The sequence below is a fragment of the Archocentrus centrarchus genome, chromosome 3, assembly GCF_007364275.1.
Source record: "Archocentrus centrarchus isolate MPI-CPG fArcCen1 chromosome 3, fArcCen1, whole genome shotgun sequence".
Classification (NCBI taxonomy): Eukaryota; Metazoa; Chordata; class Actinopteri; order Cichliformes; family Cichlidae; genus Archocentrus; species Archocentrus centrarchus.
Window position 1 is genome coordinate 18,083,516 of NC_044348.1, and position 19,964 is coordinate 18,103,479.

The following is a 19,964-nucleotide window of genomic DNA, read 5'->3' on the forward strand; positions in this document are numbered from 1 at the left end:
GCCTCCAATATTTTTTGTTTACATGCAGAAAAAAAACTGTCCCTTATTGCAATAGTGATAGAAAATAAGGCACAGTAAGGTCCACTTTAAACAATTAATTTAACATTAAATGATTATTCAGCTTTCACACTGATTCAGTCAACACAAGACATGTTAATTTTAAAGAAACCTTTATAAAGTTTAAACATTTCTGAACATAAACATTTTGACATTTCAGGACATATACAATTCTTTATATGAAACAGTAAATATCTCTTATTGTGCACACTCTCAAAGTAATTCCGAAAATAAACACTGTTCTCTTTTGCCTGATCTCTCCTGTCGTGGCATTTAAAACCTTACATCGCTTGAGGCACTTTCTGAATGACGAGGCTGTTAAAGAAACATGTAAAGCATGACGGACTATAGCGCCCCCGTTAGGCGGCTTTTTGACACAGTCACAGACCGGATGGCTTTCTCGGAGCGGGGCTGAGCTTACACACCTATACTGCTCATCTGAGCTTCGTATGCAGACATGCTGGCAGTGTGTGTGAGGCAGCTACACATGCAGGTTTAAATATAGTTTCACACTGCAGGTTGTTTCTGACTTCTGCTATCCTTCAAGTGTAAGTTTCTAATAACAGCTTAGGTGCTGGTACAGCTTTAACCTTTAAATGTAACCTCTGCACTCCAGGTGTGTGTTTCGTAATAGTAACTGTCTCTGAAGCCTGAAATTTTCACTTTTAGGGTACATTCCTCCTTTGGAAATCACTTTATGTCTTCAGACAAACATCACATGCTTGTGAAGTCCTTTCCTCTCTCAGTGAAAGAGCTCCGGGCTGTGCACAGATTTAACACTGAAAATCAATACCTCGGTAGTTCTTCCATATCCACAAATACAATTTTTTTTTTTCTGAAGACACTATAATGCATCTTGGTAACTGATTGTATGCGTCTCTGTAGCTTGAAAAAACATCAACTTGAACTTATAAAACCATCTGAAAATGATTAGATCACTTAAAAACCAAACCAAAAAAAAAAAAGGCCGCTTTAAGCTGTTCCTGAAACGCTTTTGGACACTGAGTTTTCACATGACAGGAGCAGTTTCTGAAAGTGTAAACGTATGTGGGGTCCCACTTAACCCAGAGCACATGATGAAGTGTGTTTTCAAAGTATGATTACTGCTGGAGGAGGAGGAGTGTGTCTGTGGGTGTGTATTCTGGGTGTGTATTCTGTGTGTGAAGTGTGTGTGCATTGTGTATTCTGTGTGTGTGTGTGTGTGTGTGTGTGTGTGTGTGTGTTTACAGTCATGACTGAGGTACAGAAACCTCGAGGTTTATCATTCCTGGTGAGAACAAGGCGAATATGTGCACAAACTCCACCATGATGGAGGAGTCCGTTTGTCTGAGCAGTAAGTGGAACATCCTCAAGGCCTCCAATCCTGCAGTGTAACAGAGAGACAGATGGCACCGGTATTTCAGAGTGGGAGAAATGGTTTAGGTTCTGCGGTGTCACTAGAAGTCAGATGTGGCCAGCTGACTGGGAGTGGAGGGACACTCTTCCTGATCCTCTCCTGTAAGATTAAAAACATGGACAATGAAACCTCTCACACCTGCAGTGAAGAACTACGGCCTGTGTTTACTGACAAACTCCTCACCGTTATCCTCGAATCCCTTCTCCCTGCTGGGCTCCTCTTCCTTTCCCTCAGGAATTTCTATATGACCCAAATCCTGCATGTCATCCACACTTGACTCCTTTAAGGGAAGAAAAAACAAAAAACAAAAAAAAAACATGTAATAAGAATTCTTCATTGATAAAAGCAGCACACAGATCACATCACAGCTTTAACAGGAGTCTTATAAATTCAGTTTACCTACATTGTGTTGTGACTATAAAATGTGATGGTATTATGCACTGAAACATACATATATGTATCATGCATTTGTAATATGAACTGAATCTCTTGCACTTAGAATGCAGGTTTACCTCTTGTACTCTGGTACATTTATATACACACATCAATCAAGCATAACATTATGACCACTGACTGGTTAAGTGGATAACACTGATTATGTCTTCATCATGGCACCAGTCCTTAAACTTGATGTGTTAGAAGCACAAAAGCACAAAAAATGGGCAATCAAAAGTGGTCCAAGGAAGGAACAGTGATGAACCAGCGACAGGGTCATGGTCAGCAGAGGCTCAATAATGCACATGGGGAGCGAAGGCTGGTCTGTGTGGTCCGATCCAACAGACGAGGTACTGTAGCTCAGATTGCTGAGAGGTTTATGCTGGTTCTGATAGAAAGGTGTCAGAATACACAGTGCAACACTTAGTTGCGTATGGGGCTGCATAGCTGCAGAACAGTCAGGATGCCCATGCTGACCCATGTCCACTGTTGAAAGCGCCAATAATGGGCACGTGAACATCAGAACGGGACTATGAAACAATGGAAGAATTATACTTTGATTATACTCTGCGACAGCGGAGCAGTCATTCTGGTTATACTTCTTTGAAGTCCGCTGTCTGGAGCGCATGTGTAGTTGGTGCACTGTGATGTAAATTCTCAGTGCACAGTCAGAAAAAAACAGACAGGCACACAGATGTCTGGACAGATCCTCGCACTCAATGTCTGATATTTACATCACTCGGACTCGTGCAGACCCAAGCAGACTCTCAGACGTGGAAAGTACAATCAAAGCTTCATTTTAATAACACTCTCAAATCAGGCAATTATGTCCCAAAAGTTAGAATCCTCTTACTCTACTCTACCAAATGTGCCTTCTTCAAGATTCCTTTATTATCATTGTGTAAACAAAACGCACAACAAAATTCTGCACACTACCTAGAAACAGAACCTAGGTATGGATAAAAGATTAACACACCTATTCATTCCAAACACACACACACACACACACACACACACACACACACACACACACACACACACTTCCAGACATTCATGCATGCTTAAAGAGTTAAAATGGGAAGGGCCACAGTAACTCTACAAAATACTGCACTTGTATAATAAAATTGTGTAATTAATAGGTAATAATGATCTACAATCAAAGATGCAACATCCCACATCGTCCCACCTGGACATGATTGCTAGAATGGATAGCGAGCAATCAGACAACCAATCAGAGCCAAAGATCATTAAAGTCTGCTTACCTGTGATTCAGAGAAACGGTCTTCATCCGAGTTCCTAAATCCTTCTGGTGCTTCCATAAGAATCTCAAGACCATGTGCTTCCTCTTCTTCATCACTGCTGAGTGAGACAACACAAACTGATGTGACATACATGTTGACTAGAAGATGCCATCACACAGGTATCACCCACCTGTTCACTGACACTGAACTATTTTTAATATGAGCATCACATTCAGCCTGAATTTCTAGAGTTCCAATTAATTCTTTTTCTGAGACATTATGTCACGCCGACATATTACACTCGCCAAAATGTATGTGCACACACAAGACTGTATATAAAAGATGGACATAGCCATGATGACGCCACCCATTTGACTGGACTCTAGAGTACTGGAGATGTGTTCTCTGGATCACGCTTCTCCATCTGGTAATCCGATGGATGAGTCTGGGTCCCAGGAGAATGGTACTTGTCTGACTGCATTGTGCCAAGTGTAAAGTTTGGTTGAGGGGGGGGGATTATGGTGTGCGGTTGTTTTTCAAGAGTTGGGCTCGGCCCCTTAGTTCCAGTGAAAGGAACTCTTAATGCTTCAGCATGTCAAGGCATTTTGGACAATTTCACGCTCCCAACTTTGTGGGAACAGTTTGGGGATGGCTCCTTCCTGTGGAAGAACTTGTCAGGCCTGCACAGAATCCTGAACTCAACCTGACAGAACACCTCAGGGAGGAATTAGAGCAGAGACTGTGAGCCAGGCCTTCTCGTCCAACATCAGTGTTTGATCTCACAAATATGCTTCTGAAGAATGTTTATTGACATTTTTGACCACACTCCAAAACCTTGTGGAAAGTTTTCCTAGAAGCTGTTACAGCTGCAAAGGGTGGGCCGACATCATATTAAACCCTGTGGATTAAGAATAGATATCACTCAAGTTCGTGTGTTTGAAGGCAGACAAGTGAATACTTTTGGCGGGGTAGTGCAGTTCATACAATAAATGTGTCAATGAAATTCTTACTGAGGTCATAAATCAAATCACAGGTAGGGTCACTTCCTCTTAAAGGGTTTTCAAAACAGGACAGCGCATCTGATGTTCAAAGGGGACAGTGTCGCAGAGGACAGTGCAGACTTTTTAAAACCTACAGTACGATGTCAGTCTGTTTCCTGTACCTGTTTATCTCAAGAGCTTACATACAATGAGCCACTCAATTCTTAAAACACACACCTGACACATCTATTTGGATGGAAACCAGTTTCTAAGAAAGGGTTTTCTTCCCACTGACTCAATGCAAACTTCAATGTAGGTTGTAGAAATCACTTCATTCAAATACATGATGTCAGCATTCCTCCATCTTGCCTTCCCTGCCTGCTGCCAACAGGATGCCTCTTCTCTATTGGCTGCACTCGCAGGACACAGAGCTCTCAGCACAAGACACTGGCATTCTGCATCCTGTGTAAAAGCACACAACTGCTTCTAAAACCCACAGGAGTCGCCCCCTGCTGGCCATTAAAATAAATGCAGGTTGAAGGCACTTCTGATCTACTGCTGTTCTACAGCATCATTGACCACAGCTTCCAACTGTGAATACCGGTCAGGTAACGGTTGATCTTTCACTCAGGAGTGTGTCCGTGCCTCCCTATCAGCCCACTGCAGCAGCTGCACCAATACTTACATCAACCAGAATTAACGGTAACATTGATTTCATATCATTTTTGAGCTCTCACATCCTCCACCTTGTAGTTCTGAGTCACAGATATCGGGGATTTTAAACAACTACAGTATTGTCAACAACGCTGTGACAATCCATCACACAGTTAAAAATATAACAAATAAACAGCATTTGCACACCAGGCTATGGTTGGCAATATCTCACCAGCTCCTATCTGCTGGTGTGGAGCTTTAGGCTACGTTCACGCTGCAGCCTGAAGTGACCCATTTCCGATTTTTTGTGAAATCTGATTTTTTTTTTGCGCGGTGGTTCACATTTCAAAATATATGCGACTTGACTTGAGGCTGCACTGTGAACGTGTAAACGAAGAGTTTGTTATAAAGAAACTGAGACTAACAGTTGTGGACACTGTCTGGGAATATGCACCGCTGTATCTAAAGTGACGACCAATATTTTTGTCCTCACACTGACTGACCTTCCTCCACAGTACAGGTTTTCGGCATTCTTTTCTTCTTCTTTAATTTCCTCTACTTCCGTTTTGTTTTGGTCCTCTTCACATTTCTCTTCCCGCTCTTCTTCCTCTCCTCCATCATCTTCTTGTTGTTGATCTTCCTCTTCTTCATCGAGATCAGAGCAGTTGAGAAAGTCAAAGCTTTCGAGGGCAGTCTCGACTTCCTGGTTGAAACTTGCAGACGTAGGGAAAGGAGGCTGAGGAGAAATACATCCAGGTGTTAAACGTGTCACTGTTAAAATGTTACAGACTTTGTGAACCAATGTGTTAAATTTATTCCTAAACTCACCGCTGGAGCATCCTCAGCTCGTTTCAACTCCTGGACGGACTGATGCGGCTGACTTTGGTCTACATTGTGTTCCTCTAATGCTTCAGCATCTGTTTCTGCTTCAGTCTGTTCAGCCTGCGCTAACGAGTCCACGGACGGATCATCGTTTACCTCTGCAGACACATCTGGCCTCTGCGCAAATGGTGTAGGAGGCTGAGAGATGTCAGGGCAGGAGCAACTCAGGTCTGCCGAGGTTTCAGAGAGCTCCTCTGACTGGACAGACACCCTGTCAGTTGCACTACAGTCTGGGCCACTCTCACCGGTGAGGCTGTGAGAGCAGGAAGCCTGCAGGTGGCCGTTTGTCTGAGGGAAAACCTCGCCGGCTTCAGTCTCATCCTCCTCCTGGTTGGATGAAAGCGAGGGCGTCGACGCGCTGGACTTGTGTGGAGTAAACGACAGCTGAGTAGTGAGAGTGGTTTGCAGCAAGTTGGATGCTGTCAGCCTCTGAGTGTGATGAGCCAGTGCTGGACTGGATGAGTCATCGGAGGATTCAGAGGAATTGGACCAGACGGTCCCGTTCTCCATTTCCCCCTGCCGCTTCAGCAGAGACTAGAGATGAAACAAAACGGGATCAGAACAAGAAACAAAATCATCTGTAGTATCACAGCAGGGTGCTTAGGGAAAACCTTTACTATTAAATTATATCAAGAAAAACAATAACTATTGACAAATCAATGATGTGGCTGTTTATCTGTGTATCACAGAAGCTTTAAATGGGAGAAGTAAAATCTGACTGCTTCCAGAGCGTTTTCACAGTAACAAAGCCACAGCTCCACCAGGTCCAGAACACAGATATAACCTCTCTGAAATATGAAGCCAGTGCTCTATGAGAACATGATCCTGCTGCTCACTCGACTCATCATCTCAGTGAACACTTAGTCATATCAGTTGCTAGTTTCAAGTCCTATCAAATACAAGATGGGTTTTATTTTGTAAATGTAGTCCTGTTTAGAGTAAAATAGGTGATAAAGCAGAGGTGCTTCTGTATAAGTGTGCAATGTTCTGGATTTCTCAGTCAGATCATCCCCTCACCTGTCATGTTGAACCAAGATCATGCCGGGCATAAAGCCTTGAATGTTTATCTTTTTTTTTTTAAACCAATTTCCCAACAGTGTAAACACACTCATCGGCCTCTTCATTAAGTACACCCATTCAATTGTTTGTTAATGCAAATATCTTATATCAGCGAGTCACATGTTCAAACTGAGCATCAGAAGAAAGGTGATTTAAATGACTGAGTGGTTGTTGGTGCCAGACAGGCTGGCAGTGCAAAAACTGTTCAAAATTCTAGGCGTGTGTTATCAAAGAGATGGTGGGCAGGGTGTGATGAGTCCTTTATAATGTTTGTTACTTTCTGAATGCAGCGGGAGGTGAAGATAAGGTCCAGAACAGGTAGATGTGTGCATGTGTCATTTTGTCTGCAGTTCTGATTACTCTCTGCAGGGCCTTTTGTCAGCCACAGAGCTGCTGCTGCTGCTGTACCCCACCAGCTGACAAATCTGCAGCAACTGTGATGTTATCACATCAAAATCTCTGAGGATAGTTTTCCAGCACCTTGCTGGATCTGTGCCATGAAGGATTAAAGAAGTTCTGAAGGCAACCCAGTGTGAGCAAGTACCTAATAAATTGGCCGGTGAGTTTATATTGTCACTTTTTACTCTTACTATTGTCATTAAAGAGTCAAAGGTTTGCGAACCACTACATAAACCAATTTGGCTCCCATCTAAATTATCACTAACGAAATGTATTAATTTTAGTTTCTATACAGCCATCCGTGTGCAGGAAATGTTAATGTACAATTTTTGGATCTTGCTAACTTGTGAAAAGTGATTATTTTAAACACTGAATTAACATCTCTTATTTTCTTGATTTTACAAACAAGACTGATCTCCACTCCCTCACTTTAACAAAAAGCTATGATTGCTTTAGATCAAAATGAAATATGATCAGGATTTTTCAGGATTTGATTGGATATTAACAGACCAGTCAATCGTTATTTGGTCACTACAAACTAAACCACAGCGACGACTACATCCAAACACACCGACTCTGCCGTGGTGAGCTGAGGCGCCGCACGGCTGAATTCACAACGTAAGGTCGCCGCCCTGTACGCCATGATGCGGTGGAAAGCCTCGACCAGCATACGGCTCTGCCTCTGCCCGCCACGAGGCACGCTCTTCATCGAGGCGAGGAAGAGGAGGGAGATATTGGAGCGCTACTCAACCACTATTAAACAGCTGCAAGGACCACAGCTTCGTTCAAACATACTGCTGCTGTCACACAACTCGCTATGGCTATCATTTACTCTCCTCGCCTCAGGCACGCCACGACCACACCCACACGTCCTCACACACAGCCCTCTGCGAACACCCTCACACATGTCAGAGCTACCGCTACAGACGAAGCAGTCGGGGAACAGCTGAAACAGAACAGGCCGATGAAACGACAGTAATAACATCCATCAGTTTAGTATAAATGCAAGAAAGTGATTCATACAAACTATGACCCAGTGATGTTAGCAGAACAGGTGTGAAGGAGGAGTTGTTAGCAGAAAAAGCTGAAGGTGAATATTTCTCATGTTCTCACTCACATAAAACACCTGCTCTCGCATAGAGGGTGTGTCAGGAGGGCTCTGATTGGACAGCAGGCGTTTAGAAACTGTGCTGGAGGAAGATGTCTGGTCATCCTTATCAAATGGGCTGGAGGGGGGAAAAAAAAAGAAAAAAAGAAAAAGAAAATCAGGGTTAAAGATTTCTAAATAATCCCAAAAATAAAAGCTGCACAGGAAAACTGAGGTGTGTGTGTGTGCACAGCAGATTTCAGTACCTCCAGGTGACCTCCAAGTTCAGTTTCACTGTCCCAAGGTCGTTGATATCCACGGCGAGCGTCTGAGGCAGCGGGCAGAACAGATCGAGCATTTCACAGGACACGCTGCCCACAACCACGTGATTAGCTAGGCTCTTCAGCTCCGTCACCTTAGAAACCGAAACACAAAAACCTCAGTGAGGGCAGAGACCATGTGATTACCTAAACCTCAAGAGGTGGATACAAACACGCTTGTATAAGTTTGTGTGAGAGTATGGGTAAAGGCACAAAGGTATGCATCTCCCCAAATATAATGCTTGTTAATTTGCCACGTATTATTACTATCATACTTTTTTATTTTTATCATGAATTATTGGTCTGGAAGTAGTTAAGCTGTACATATGAAAAAGAAAAGAACACAAACACATGAAATTAAAGATTTAAATGAAAATGATCAAAATCTCAAACCGCAGAAATATGAGTTTGGTCATAGAGACTAAACTAAGACCAACAACCCGATAAAGATCGCTGTTCAGCTCCACTGCCACAGGAAATATCTAACTACCTCATAAAATAACTGAGCACACCCATCTTTATTCTTATCGTCATAGTTTCATTTCAAACACTGTTTGCTACACGTCACACTCTCCGTATACTGAGCCGCATTATTCTGCCATTTGCACCCTACCCCCAGCTTCCTCCTCTGTCACACCAACCCCCTGCATGTCCTCCTTCACTACATCCATGAATCTTCTCTGTGGTCTTCCTCAGAGATGATTCAACATCCTTCACCCAATACACTGCACAGGAGTGGCCCACCAACCTCATTGTACATCCTGTAGAATGACAATAAAGGCATTCTATTCTATTCTATATCCACCATCCCTCCTCTGCAGTCCAAACCATGTCAGCCTCACCTCTTTAAATTTGTCTCCAAACTGTTCACCCTGAGCTGTCCCTCTGATGCATTCGCTTCTAATCCTGTCCATCCTGCTCTACCCTGATCGCATTCTGTTCATCTCTCTTGTGTACTGTCTGTTATTTTGGATGTTTGACCCCAGCATTTAAGCACATCTACCTTCACTACCTCTGCTCCTCGCAGCTTCACCTTTCCACCTGCCTCCCTCTCATTCACACATGTATTCTGTTTTGCTTCTACTGACTTTCATGAAGAAAGACAGAATACATGCATTCTACTGAGCTATTTTAAAAACACGCCTACAGTGCAAGAAATAATTATTTGATCCTTTGCTGAGTTTGTAAGTTTGCTCACTTACAAAGAAATCAATAGTCTCTACCTTTTATGGTAGTTTCATTTTAATGGAAAGACAGAATCAACCAAAAATCCAGAAAAAAAACAAACAAAAAAAACACATTACATACAAGTTATAAATTGATTTATGTGTCATTGAGTGAAATAAGTATTTGATCCCCTACAAGATAGAATTCTGGCACCCACGGATTGGCTGTGTGTCCACATGGCACACAGATTAGAATCAATCAATCAATTACAGATACTCCTGATCTCAACTCATCATGTGTATAAAGCAGACCTGTCCACAGAATCCAACCGCTCCACCACCATGGCCAAGACCAAAGAGCTGTCAGAGAACAAAACTGGAGAAATACACAAGGCTGAAATGGGCTACAAGAACATCAGCAAGAAGCTCGGTGAGAAGGCGACAGTTGTTGGTGCAATTATTCATAAATGGAAGAAATATAAAATGACCATCAGCCACCCTCAGTCTGGAGCTCCATGCAAGATCTCACCTCAAGGGGTGAGAATGATCATGAGAAAGGTGGTGGATCAGCCCAAAACCACATGGGAGGAGCTTGTTACCAATAATAAGAAACGTCTTACGGCTGTCCTTGCCAACAAGAGTTTCTCCACCAAGTAATACACTATGCTGCCAAAAGTATTTGCTCGTCTGCCTTCACACACACACAGACTATCCTTAATCCATAGAGTTTAATATGATGTCAACTGTTAGCCTGGCTCACAGTCTCCGCTCTAATTTATCCCAAAGGTGTTTTATCAGGTTGAATTGAAGACTCTGTGCAGGCCAGTCAAGTTCTTCCACACCAAACTTGCTTCTCCATGTGTTTATGGACCTTGCTTTGTGCAACAGTGTGCAGTCATGTTGGAACAGGAAGGAGCCTAAATGTCTTGTTATGCTGAAGCATTAAGAGTTCCTTTCACTGGAACTAAGGGGCTGAGCCCAACTCCTGAAAAACACCCCCACACCATAATCGCCCTTCCACCAAACTTTACACTTGGCACAACACAGTCAAACAAATACCGTTCTCCTGGCAACCTCCAAACCCAGACTCGTCCATCAGATTGCCAGAAAGCGTTATTTGTCACTCCAGCAAACACATCTCCACTGCTCTATAGCCCAGTGGTGGTGTGCTTTACATCACTGTAGCTGATGGTTTGCATTGCACTTGGTGATGTAAGGCTTGGATGCAGCTCCCCAGCCATCCAAACCCATTCCATGAAGTTCTCGATGCACTGATCTTGAGCTAATCTGAAGGCCACATGATGTTTGGAGTTCTGTAGCGACTGACTCTGCAGAAAGTTGGTGACCTCTGCACACCATGCACCCCAGCATCCACTGATTCCATTCTGTGATTAATTGACATGGCCTACCACTTCACGGCTGAGTTGCTGTCATTCCAAATCGCTTCCACTTTGTTAAAATATCACTAACAGTTGACTATGGAATATTGAGTAGCGAGGAAATTTCATGACTTGACTTGTTGCACAGATGGCATCTTATCACGTTACCACGCTGGAATTCACTGAACTCTTGAGTGCGACCCATTCTTTCACAAACACTTGTAGAACCAGTCTGCATGACTAGGTGCTTGGTTTTATACACCTGTGGCAATGGAAAGGATCGGAACACCTGAATTCAATGATTTGGATGGATGAGTGAATACTTTTGGCAATATAGTGTCATAAGTCATGTTTTGCTTGGGGATCAAATACTCATTTCACTCAATGACATCCAAATCAAATTATAACTCTTATGTAATGTGTTTTTTCTGGATTTTTGGTTGAGATTCTATCTCCATTAAAATGAAACTACCAGAAATATTAGAAACTTCATTTTCTTTGTAAGTGAGCAAACTTACATATTCAGCAAGGGATCAAATACTTATTTCCCCCACTGTGCATTTGATTTTATTTAGCTTTTTTATGTAATGAGCTGCTTTGTTTTGATTTATTGATCTTTTTTGGGGTAGTTGTATGTGAGAAAGATGGGGAGAGAAGGACATGGAGAAAATGTTCAGGACTGGGATCAAACCCAGGTGGCTGAAGAGAGAACACAGGCTCTTTATATGGAGCATGTGCTGCTGTGACAGGAATTTTCTAATCTTTGGGATAAACAGAGCCAGTCTGTCTGTCATTAACTTAAAAAAAAAAAAAACCTACAATACTTCATATGAGCAAGCTGTTTGTAATGATTTGCATGTTCAAATGGTAGCAGGAGCTGCTGAAAGATGAACTAACACACTGTTGGTTTTCCATAGGATTTACATAATGGTGATGTCATTACCTTGATTGACAGCAGTTCTGTAATGAGAGGCAGGAAAATATACTCCTCACTGTCCCATATCTGCTTGTTGCTGACTTCAACGCGACCTCGTAGTCTCCAGCGCTGGCGCCCATAACGCATCAGGACCTGACAGAGCCAAAAACAGTGGGTGTGATAATGCTGAGAGAAATAAAAAATGTGTGCCTGTGTGTTTCTGTTACCTCATACTGGTCACCAGCACACAGCCGTGCAAACCCAGCCAGGCCTGAAGCATCAAAAATGAACAGAGAAATGAGAGCCGAGCTTATTTAGAGTGCAGCAAATAGGAAGTCACATGGGCTCACAAAGTGACTCACCCTTCATCTTCACATGAAATTCTCCCATCTGGCTTTCTAATTCGCTCTCAAGTGAGCACATGTGCTACAGAGTCAAAAGCAGAGACAAGTTTAAATACTGTATGGCTTCATATTACATTAAATGCTGAAAAAATGTGTCACTAATCAATCAGTTTGGCAGAAAGTTCATCAGTAAAATTTTATTTTTTGCTCCTCAGATGTCTCTTTCTTAGATTTCACAGCATACCTTTAGGTTTTTGATTAATCAGTAATTCACTGATCATTAGTTGGAGTCCAAAAACACAAGAATCATGTTATGATAGAAACATCATCACTAGAAAACAATGAATAGAACGACACCCATTACTTGCCTCTGTACATTCCCTGTAGCCCTTGTTGGCTTCACTCAGACTCTCTCTGGCCTCCTTGCTGCCACTGGCAGAATTAAATGCTGCCACCATCTTGCTGGCTCCATCACGCAGTCGCCGCTGTATACAATAAGCATCGTACAGTTCTTCAACCTGAAAAAGCAAGCGTTACAAACATTTAGTGACTCCGTAGTTTAATTAAACAAAAAGAGGTAGAACTGACTGATGTTTCTGCAGGAAAACAAACAGCAAAGTCAGCACGGCATACGTGTTAGATAGCGCACCACAAAGCAACATTAGTGTCCTTTGGGAGTTGTCTTTGTGTTCATCTAATGAATTTAAAACCAAAAATTAGCATCCTTCTTGCTCTGTTTTGGTCTCCACCAACTCGTGAGAAAATGGCTTCTTCTTTAGCTTCTAAGTATTCGCCAGCTAATTATAACCTCTGCTTTGCTTTCCTTGCAATCATCAGGCAGTGCAAACCGGGGATGTCACTTACAATACCAAAACTCTGAAAATGCGATGGCACTCGTTTTTTAGTGCTGAATGTCTCAAGGCTGCAATTATTCCAAGGCAGAGTTTTCTAGTTGATCCTTATACATTGAAGAAAAAGAAAAAAAAAAAAAAAACTCCACAAGGAAGGTGATGAATAATGCAGCTGCTGTGATCAAAGCCAGACGGATATGAGCCATCTGCTGATCTGTTGGTATTTGCATTTAAACTAGCTGATAAATGAAAATTTTAAAAAGTAAACAAGTGACAGGAGAAACGCCTTCAACCATGCTGTAAGTGCATAGTTTGTCCATCACAGGGCACTCTGCAACTTCCCTGTTGGTAACACCTGTTTGGAGCGTTACAAAGGCAGCAACCAGCTGATCGGCACAGAGTCAGGCAAAGTGTAAACACGTTAATAAATAACTACACATAACAAATGTTTGTGAAATATGTTCATGTCTCCTGTATCCAACAGAAAAGAAAAAAAGACTATCAGTCAATAAATCAGACTAAAAAATAATAAATAGGCCTTAAAAGTCCTACGTTGGTAGCCAACTCATTGACAGGAAAGGCAGGTAGGGAAGTACTTTGTGTTGTTATCCTGAAATACCATCCATCCATCCATTCTCTTCCACTTATCCTGTTCAGGGTCACAGGGGCACTGGTGCCTATCCCAGCTGACATAGGGTGAGAGGCAGTGTACACTCTATACACAAAAAGACCCCGGCCAAGGTGAAATCGAACCTAGGACCTTCTTGCTGTGAGGCATCCTGAAATACATGCTACCATTTTGTTTGAGAAAGTGGGCACTGCTGTTGTAAAAATCAGCTAATGTTCCTCCCATAGATTAAAATTGTTGGGCTGTGCCATTTCATATCTTCCACAATAATACCGACATAAATTTTTATAAGATATAAAAATGTCATATTGCAATATCATAGCTATAGCAACACTATGCTTTTATGTTCCCTAGTGTGTGCAACAAGTCTAGGCATATCTGAGACCAAGAGCCCCCGTGTCAGCCTCCAATTACGACTTGATATCTAAAAAGGGAGCTACTCCAACAAAGTACTGCGCTTTGCAAAATATGTGAGAAAACCGTTTCTCATGAAGGTGGAAACAACACACTTGTTTCACCACTTAAGGCAAAAATACACCGTTGAGTACAGCCAGGCTACGAAAGAGGAGAAACTAGCAGCTGATGACCCAAATGTAAACAAAATACTGATCAAGTGCTGCTGGAGCGCTCGGTGGTTGCACTCCATATGACAGGAAAAGCATGGTGGAAGGAAATTACTGATCCGGTTACACAGTGGAAAAGCAGGACTTTAACCAACCTGTTAAAAAGCTTGATCCAACATAGAACATCCCAGGTAGAAAATATTTTTTTGTTTTATTTTGTGACAACATTGTGCAGCTCCTGAATAGTTACAGGGTTAAGTCACTTTAGTTATTTTTAAAATAATGTGTTACGCAGTTATTTTATACTTTGACTTAAAATTTCCACAGAAAACACTACCTAGGCTACTTCTGTGCTTGCATTTGACTTGTGTTGTGTTACTACTATTGCACTATATTGCGGCAGCTGCTGGCACCTTGTTTCAATAATCACACTTCAAATTAGGAAATGTTTCATCAGTGTCAGCAGCTCATTGGAAAAGAAGGATGGAAAACAACCTTCATTTACTCACACTTATAAATGCTGCTGCCTGCAAGCTGCGAGCATCGATAAAATGTTGTATTTCTTTTTTTCCCCATATCCTCGGAAATTTCGTTATCGCACGTTTTCTTGAAATATGGTGATATAATTTTGAGGTTATATCGCCCATTCCTAGCTAAGAATATATAAATGCTTAAGCTAACGTAATGAAACCTCATAGTAAAGTTAGCAGGCTACTCAGCAACCATCCTAACCATCTCAATAAAATATAATGTTAACATTTTAAATAAATGTAGTGCCACCACCATTTCAGAGATTTTTCATGACTTTTTAAATAAAGGAGTTTTTGTTTAAGTAATCACTTTGTATCAGTATCGAAAATCATGTAATTCTACTGGTATTGGTACAGACTACTATATTTGTGGTATCTGGGCATCCCCGGTGCTAACTGGTGGCCTGCTGAGCAGTGAGTGAACAAAGATACTCAGAGCAGGCAGTAAAAATACTGTAGGATATTTGCCTCACAATAAAAAGTGTTTTGATGTGACAAGCTGAAAGATGCTAAAATGCTCCACAGAATTATACATAGTAAAACCATTTTAGTGACACATCGTCCTTTGATTCATTACAGTATTGATGTATCAATCTGTGTGTTTAACAAGTTTAATCTATAAATACACACCTTACTGAGATGGAACTCCAAGCGACGCATGAACCTCTCGATGGCTTTCACTTGCTGCAGAGGATGAAAAAGATTATTAAACTTGCCAGACTAGTACAGTACTTTCTGTTTCACTGCCCTCATTCAAACGGGTGTGAATGAAACTCACCTTATCCAACTCATACAAAGACCCCTGCAGAGAAAACAGCACCAATTAAAAACACCAATCAAAGCATCAGAGGGTGATACTGATCACAGCCAATACTGCTGCGACTGGTTTGACTCACCAAGCGACCATTCCTCTTGTTTTCTCTGATCTGCTGCCCCAGGCTGTCCAGCTCCAGCTGGTGGACTTGCAGGTACGACCTGATGACCAAAAAAAGAAATCATCTTTGCTTTCCTTATTCTAAAGTGAGGGGAGCAGCTGTTTTCTGTATGTTCAGAGATATTCCACCTGGCAGCCATCCATAAACAGAGCCTGAAATATGTTTACTCACTGTAAGCCTCGGCGTAAGGCAGCGTACACTTCATCCAGCCGCTCGGGCTGGGGGGTTTTAGTGGGTGGCAGTTTGGTGGAGCCTGTGAACATCCTGCTTCCTTACAAGGCACGCTTCTCTTGGATCAAACGGTGCTGAGAGAGTGGGAGGAAAAAAGCAAGAGATAAAGCATGGGATGATTTTTGATAAGGCCATCGAGATCATTCAGTTAAAGCACATTCAAAACAGGCAACTAAAACAGAAAGGTTGCTGCCCACCTGCTGAATGAAGAGATATTATCACTGCTTTAGCATGCTTGGAGAGCTGTGTGCAGCATTGTGGCTTTAACAGACTGAAGTACATGTCCTGCAGTTACACAAAAAGGAGGCATTAGAAACAAAATGTCCATCTTAGCCTCACTCCGCATTGTACCTGAATGCTATTCCTCTAAGATTAGCGCAGATTCTGCTAACAGCACAGAAAGAAAACAGAAAAGGGAAGAAAAAGAGGATGCAAGCCCCTCTTTCACTTCCTCAGTCCACACTGCTTTGTCTGCAAGACAGCGAGCTTTGCCTTAGCAGCAACCACAGTGGCCACGGCTGACAACAGCAGGGAGCACAGTCTGCCTGGGCTTCTCTTCCCCTTCCTTCCCAGCCTCTCCACCCACCTCTCTCCCCTCCCCTCCCCTCCCCATCCAACACTACAGTACGTACAGGAAGTCTCACGACTGACTCTACACAGGAAATTCTACACAGAAGTTTGGCCCGAGAATCCAAAACCCATCTCTCTGCAGTGTAAAAAAAAAAAAAAAAAAAATTCCCCCCTTTACCGCTCTGAGTGAAGTCAGTAAAGGTGCAGATTAGAGCGATGCTGCCTGCTGTCAGGGAAAACTTTAGGAAGAGGGGGTCACACCTGAGCTAATCTAGTCACAAAAGAGATTGTAGACTTAAAACCAAACTAAATCTGTCAAGCAGGGGCCAAACCCATATTAACTCATGGGATCTGTGAATGAGCCAGCACGGGACACAGGAAATTTTAGCATCTGTTTCTCTCAGATTTTACTTTTATACAATCAAAACGCTAATCATAAACAACAGCGCTGATACGATACGATCACATACACCCTGGTTTTCTTTCTCCTGCCAAACAGGGAGGACGGGGGCCAGGGGTCTAGTTAAACCTGCTAATCTTTAGTCGCTGCACACCAGGAGGATTAACTGGAGCTGATCGTGCTTAGAACATGGCAAAGAAAAGGTGTAACACGCTATAAGAGTTTTTCACGGATAGAACATCCCCTCCACCAATCACCTTTTGTCAAACATGTGCAGGACTTGGCTATGAAAGTGCAAAGTCATGAGAACACACACACACACACACACACACACACACACACACACACACACACACACACACAGGCGGAGAAAGAGGGAGACCCACATCTTGCGCACTCACATAAATATGTCACACATCAGCAGGCTTTGGTTATATTGATAATTACGAGAGCCAGTCGCCCAGTTTCTTTTCCCTCAGATGTTCTTTTATCCCTTCCCCTACATACATTAGAGATGATTAGCAGGATTAATCCTCTCCACTCAGCAGGGGGAACAAAGAGGACACTGTTCCCAAACACCTCACAAGACCAGAGCTTTGTTAAAAAAAAAAAAAAAAGCCACAACAACTTTCATGCACTCACCAAATGCACAAACATATAGCCATGTTCAGTCAGCCATTTAAGGCCCACAGCAATATTAGTGGATTCAAACAACAATTAAAAACAGCATTTTTATTTTCATTATAAGCTTTTTTAATATGCAGTCAGACACTCATCAAAATCTATACACATGTCTCTCTAAGGAAAAAAAAAATCCTTTTTGCTTTTCTCCAAAACGCAGGCTTGAAGTTGGAGCTGTCACAGGTGGTGATTTAGACCCTCTAAATTTAATAATAAACAATAGTAAAGTATTTTTGATCAATATCTGCCTATAAACCTAATTACTAAAGCTTTAAGACAGCATAATGGAAAATAAGAGGGCTATGCTGAGGTACCACTGGCAAAGGTGATGTCTTAACTGGTTTAAACTGAACGGAACTGCCCCAAAGTGTGTATTGTCACACAAAATTGTACATGAGGAGGAAAATAGCAACCGATTAGTCATAACGGCTCAACTAACCGACTAATTATCACACATTTAAGGTGCAGAGGAGCAAATACAACCAGCCATGTCGCTCCCTCTCTGCGGACAGAATGCTCATCCGTAGTTTCTGCGCCGTTTGAGGAGGAAGAAGAGGAGGAGGATGGCACTACAATGAAACGCCACCACCTCTATTCCAGATTACTGGATTAGCCTCACCCGGCGGAAGCAGGCCACGGAGTCGGATAAACACCCTCACACGCCTCAAGCCCTGCTCTTTACTCCCACAAACAGTCAGGGATGGAGTCCCACCCGCAAACTTGTGAAACGCCCGTCGTGCCACATTTCGTATTCCGCGCACAATCACACACACATATATATATATATATATATATATCCCACCCGGGCCCCCACGGAGCTCATCACAGGCCACAAAAACTCCACCGGGACCCTTTCCTCTCCCTCTCTTCCCCTTAAAGTATCAGCCCGCTACCCCGCATCAAACACCGAAACCCAGAGGGAAAAACAAAACAAAACGGGGACAAAGTGGAGCCTGGTAGCGGATTTCATTTCGACAACATCACCGCAAGGCAACTTAACGTCCGACGGACTCATGCTCATGTAGAGAAAATGACCAGGCTTCTGGTTGTGACCTTGGGAATAAAAACAGCAGCCCTCCTACCTCTCTTTTAATGTCCGACCACCCGGAGGACACGACCCCGGTCCCATTTCCAGCGCGGTGCCGCTCGCAGTTTGCAGAGGTTTACAGTTATTCGGGGCGCTGTCCTTCTCCTTGATTTCGCAGTTTTTTGTGGCCACAGTAAAACCAGCACCAGGCACCGCACACCACTTCCGGCTCACATTTTTCATAGTAAAAGCTCCTGCTAGTCCAGGAGACACGGGCTTTTTGGGGGGGGGGGGGGGGGGGGCTCTCACTGGCCTTAGAGAAGATGAGAATTAGTTGTTTGCACTGAAACAAATAGCAGAAGGGTGAAAAATACTGCCAAGAAGTACAGTGCTTGACAGATTTATTTGATCACCACCCAGTGTAAGGTTTATGCCACAGCTGCCCTAAATTAACAGTATTATGTAATAGTTAATCCACCAGTGTTGCCAAGCTCTTTAATCAACAAATTTTTAATGCTAAAATTTAATTATTGTTAAGTGAATTCAGTTTGTTACTTGTCTCATAAATAACAATATAATTTTGACTTTAAACAAGTTTTTGAGAGATTTGAACCCCCCCCCCCCCCCCCCCCCCCCCCCCCCCGTTTTTATGACAGGTGGTCTAATAAATTTGTTAAGCACTGTCCAATTTCTAGAAAAAGGAAAAAAATTAGCACATTTAAAAGCAACAGCTGTAACTGCTGTACAGCTAGATGGGTAAAATAAAAAAATAAAAAATAAAACATATTTAAAAACAAAAACAAAATGAGAAAACTTGAGTAAAGCATGTGAATGTGTGTAAATGTGTTTAATAAATAATTGAAATTGTACTTAATATATACTAATTTATGTAGTGTCCAACCTATATTATATATACCTCTACCATTTTTGATTTATTTTTATCCTCTCCTCATACTGTGTTTTATTCATAATATTTATGTTTTCTCCCTTTTCAATTCTCTCTCTCCCCCCCCCCCCCCATTCTTTTTCTCTTTCAAAATAAATGTAATTTTAGAAATTTTAAAGAATCAAACGGTAAAAACTGTAGGACAGCTCTGGAAAATAAATCGTGGAGGGATTCCTCTTTTTGGTCACACAGACACAGACATATTACAATATGGAGAAACAGCAGAACTATAAGGAAAAACATATGAATCAAAAAGAGACAAACATGTAAAGCATGTATGTCCAGTT

At 42.3% G+C, this 19,964-nt stretch overlaps 1 protein-coding gene across 2 annotated transcripts; it reads right to left on the minus strand.

The window, feature by feature from the left end:
• Nucleotides 1-153: 153 nt before the first annotated feature.
• Nucleotides 154-18,938, minus strand: LOC115777195 (rho family-interacting cell polarization regulator 1-like). Of its 2 annotated transcripts, XM_030725033.1 has the most exons (17): nucleotides 18,787-18,938; nucleotides 15,994-16,127; nucleotides 15,784-15,862; nucleotides 15,666-15,689; nucleotides 15,518-15,571; nucleotides 12,684-12,833; nucleotides 12,334-12,397; nucleotides 12,199-12,242; nucleotides 11,999-12,124; nucleotides 8,457-8,605; nucleotides 8,221-8,329; nucleotides 7,675-7,806; nucleotides 5,592-6,179; nucleotides 5,267-5,499; nucleotides 3,151-3,247; nucleotides 1,637-1,733; nucleotides 154-1,552 (listed from the first exon to the last, which is right to left on the minus strand). In XM_030725033.1, the coding sequence occupies exons 2-17, from the start codon at nucleotides 16,083-16,085 to the stop codon at nucleotides 1,494-1,496; spliced, it is 2,097 nt and encodes a 698-aa protein (XP_030580893.1). In that variant the 5' UTR covers nucleotides 16,086-16,127; nucleotides 18,787-18,938; the 3' UTR covers nucleotides 154-1,493. The 2 variants fall into 2 exon arrangements, with proteins under 2 accessions (XP_030580893.1, XP_030580901.1); XM_030725041.1 differs by lacking the exon at nucleotides 7,675-7,806.
• Between the last annotated feature and the right edge of the window lie 1,026 nt (nucleotides 18,939-19,964).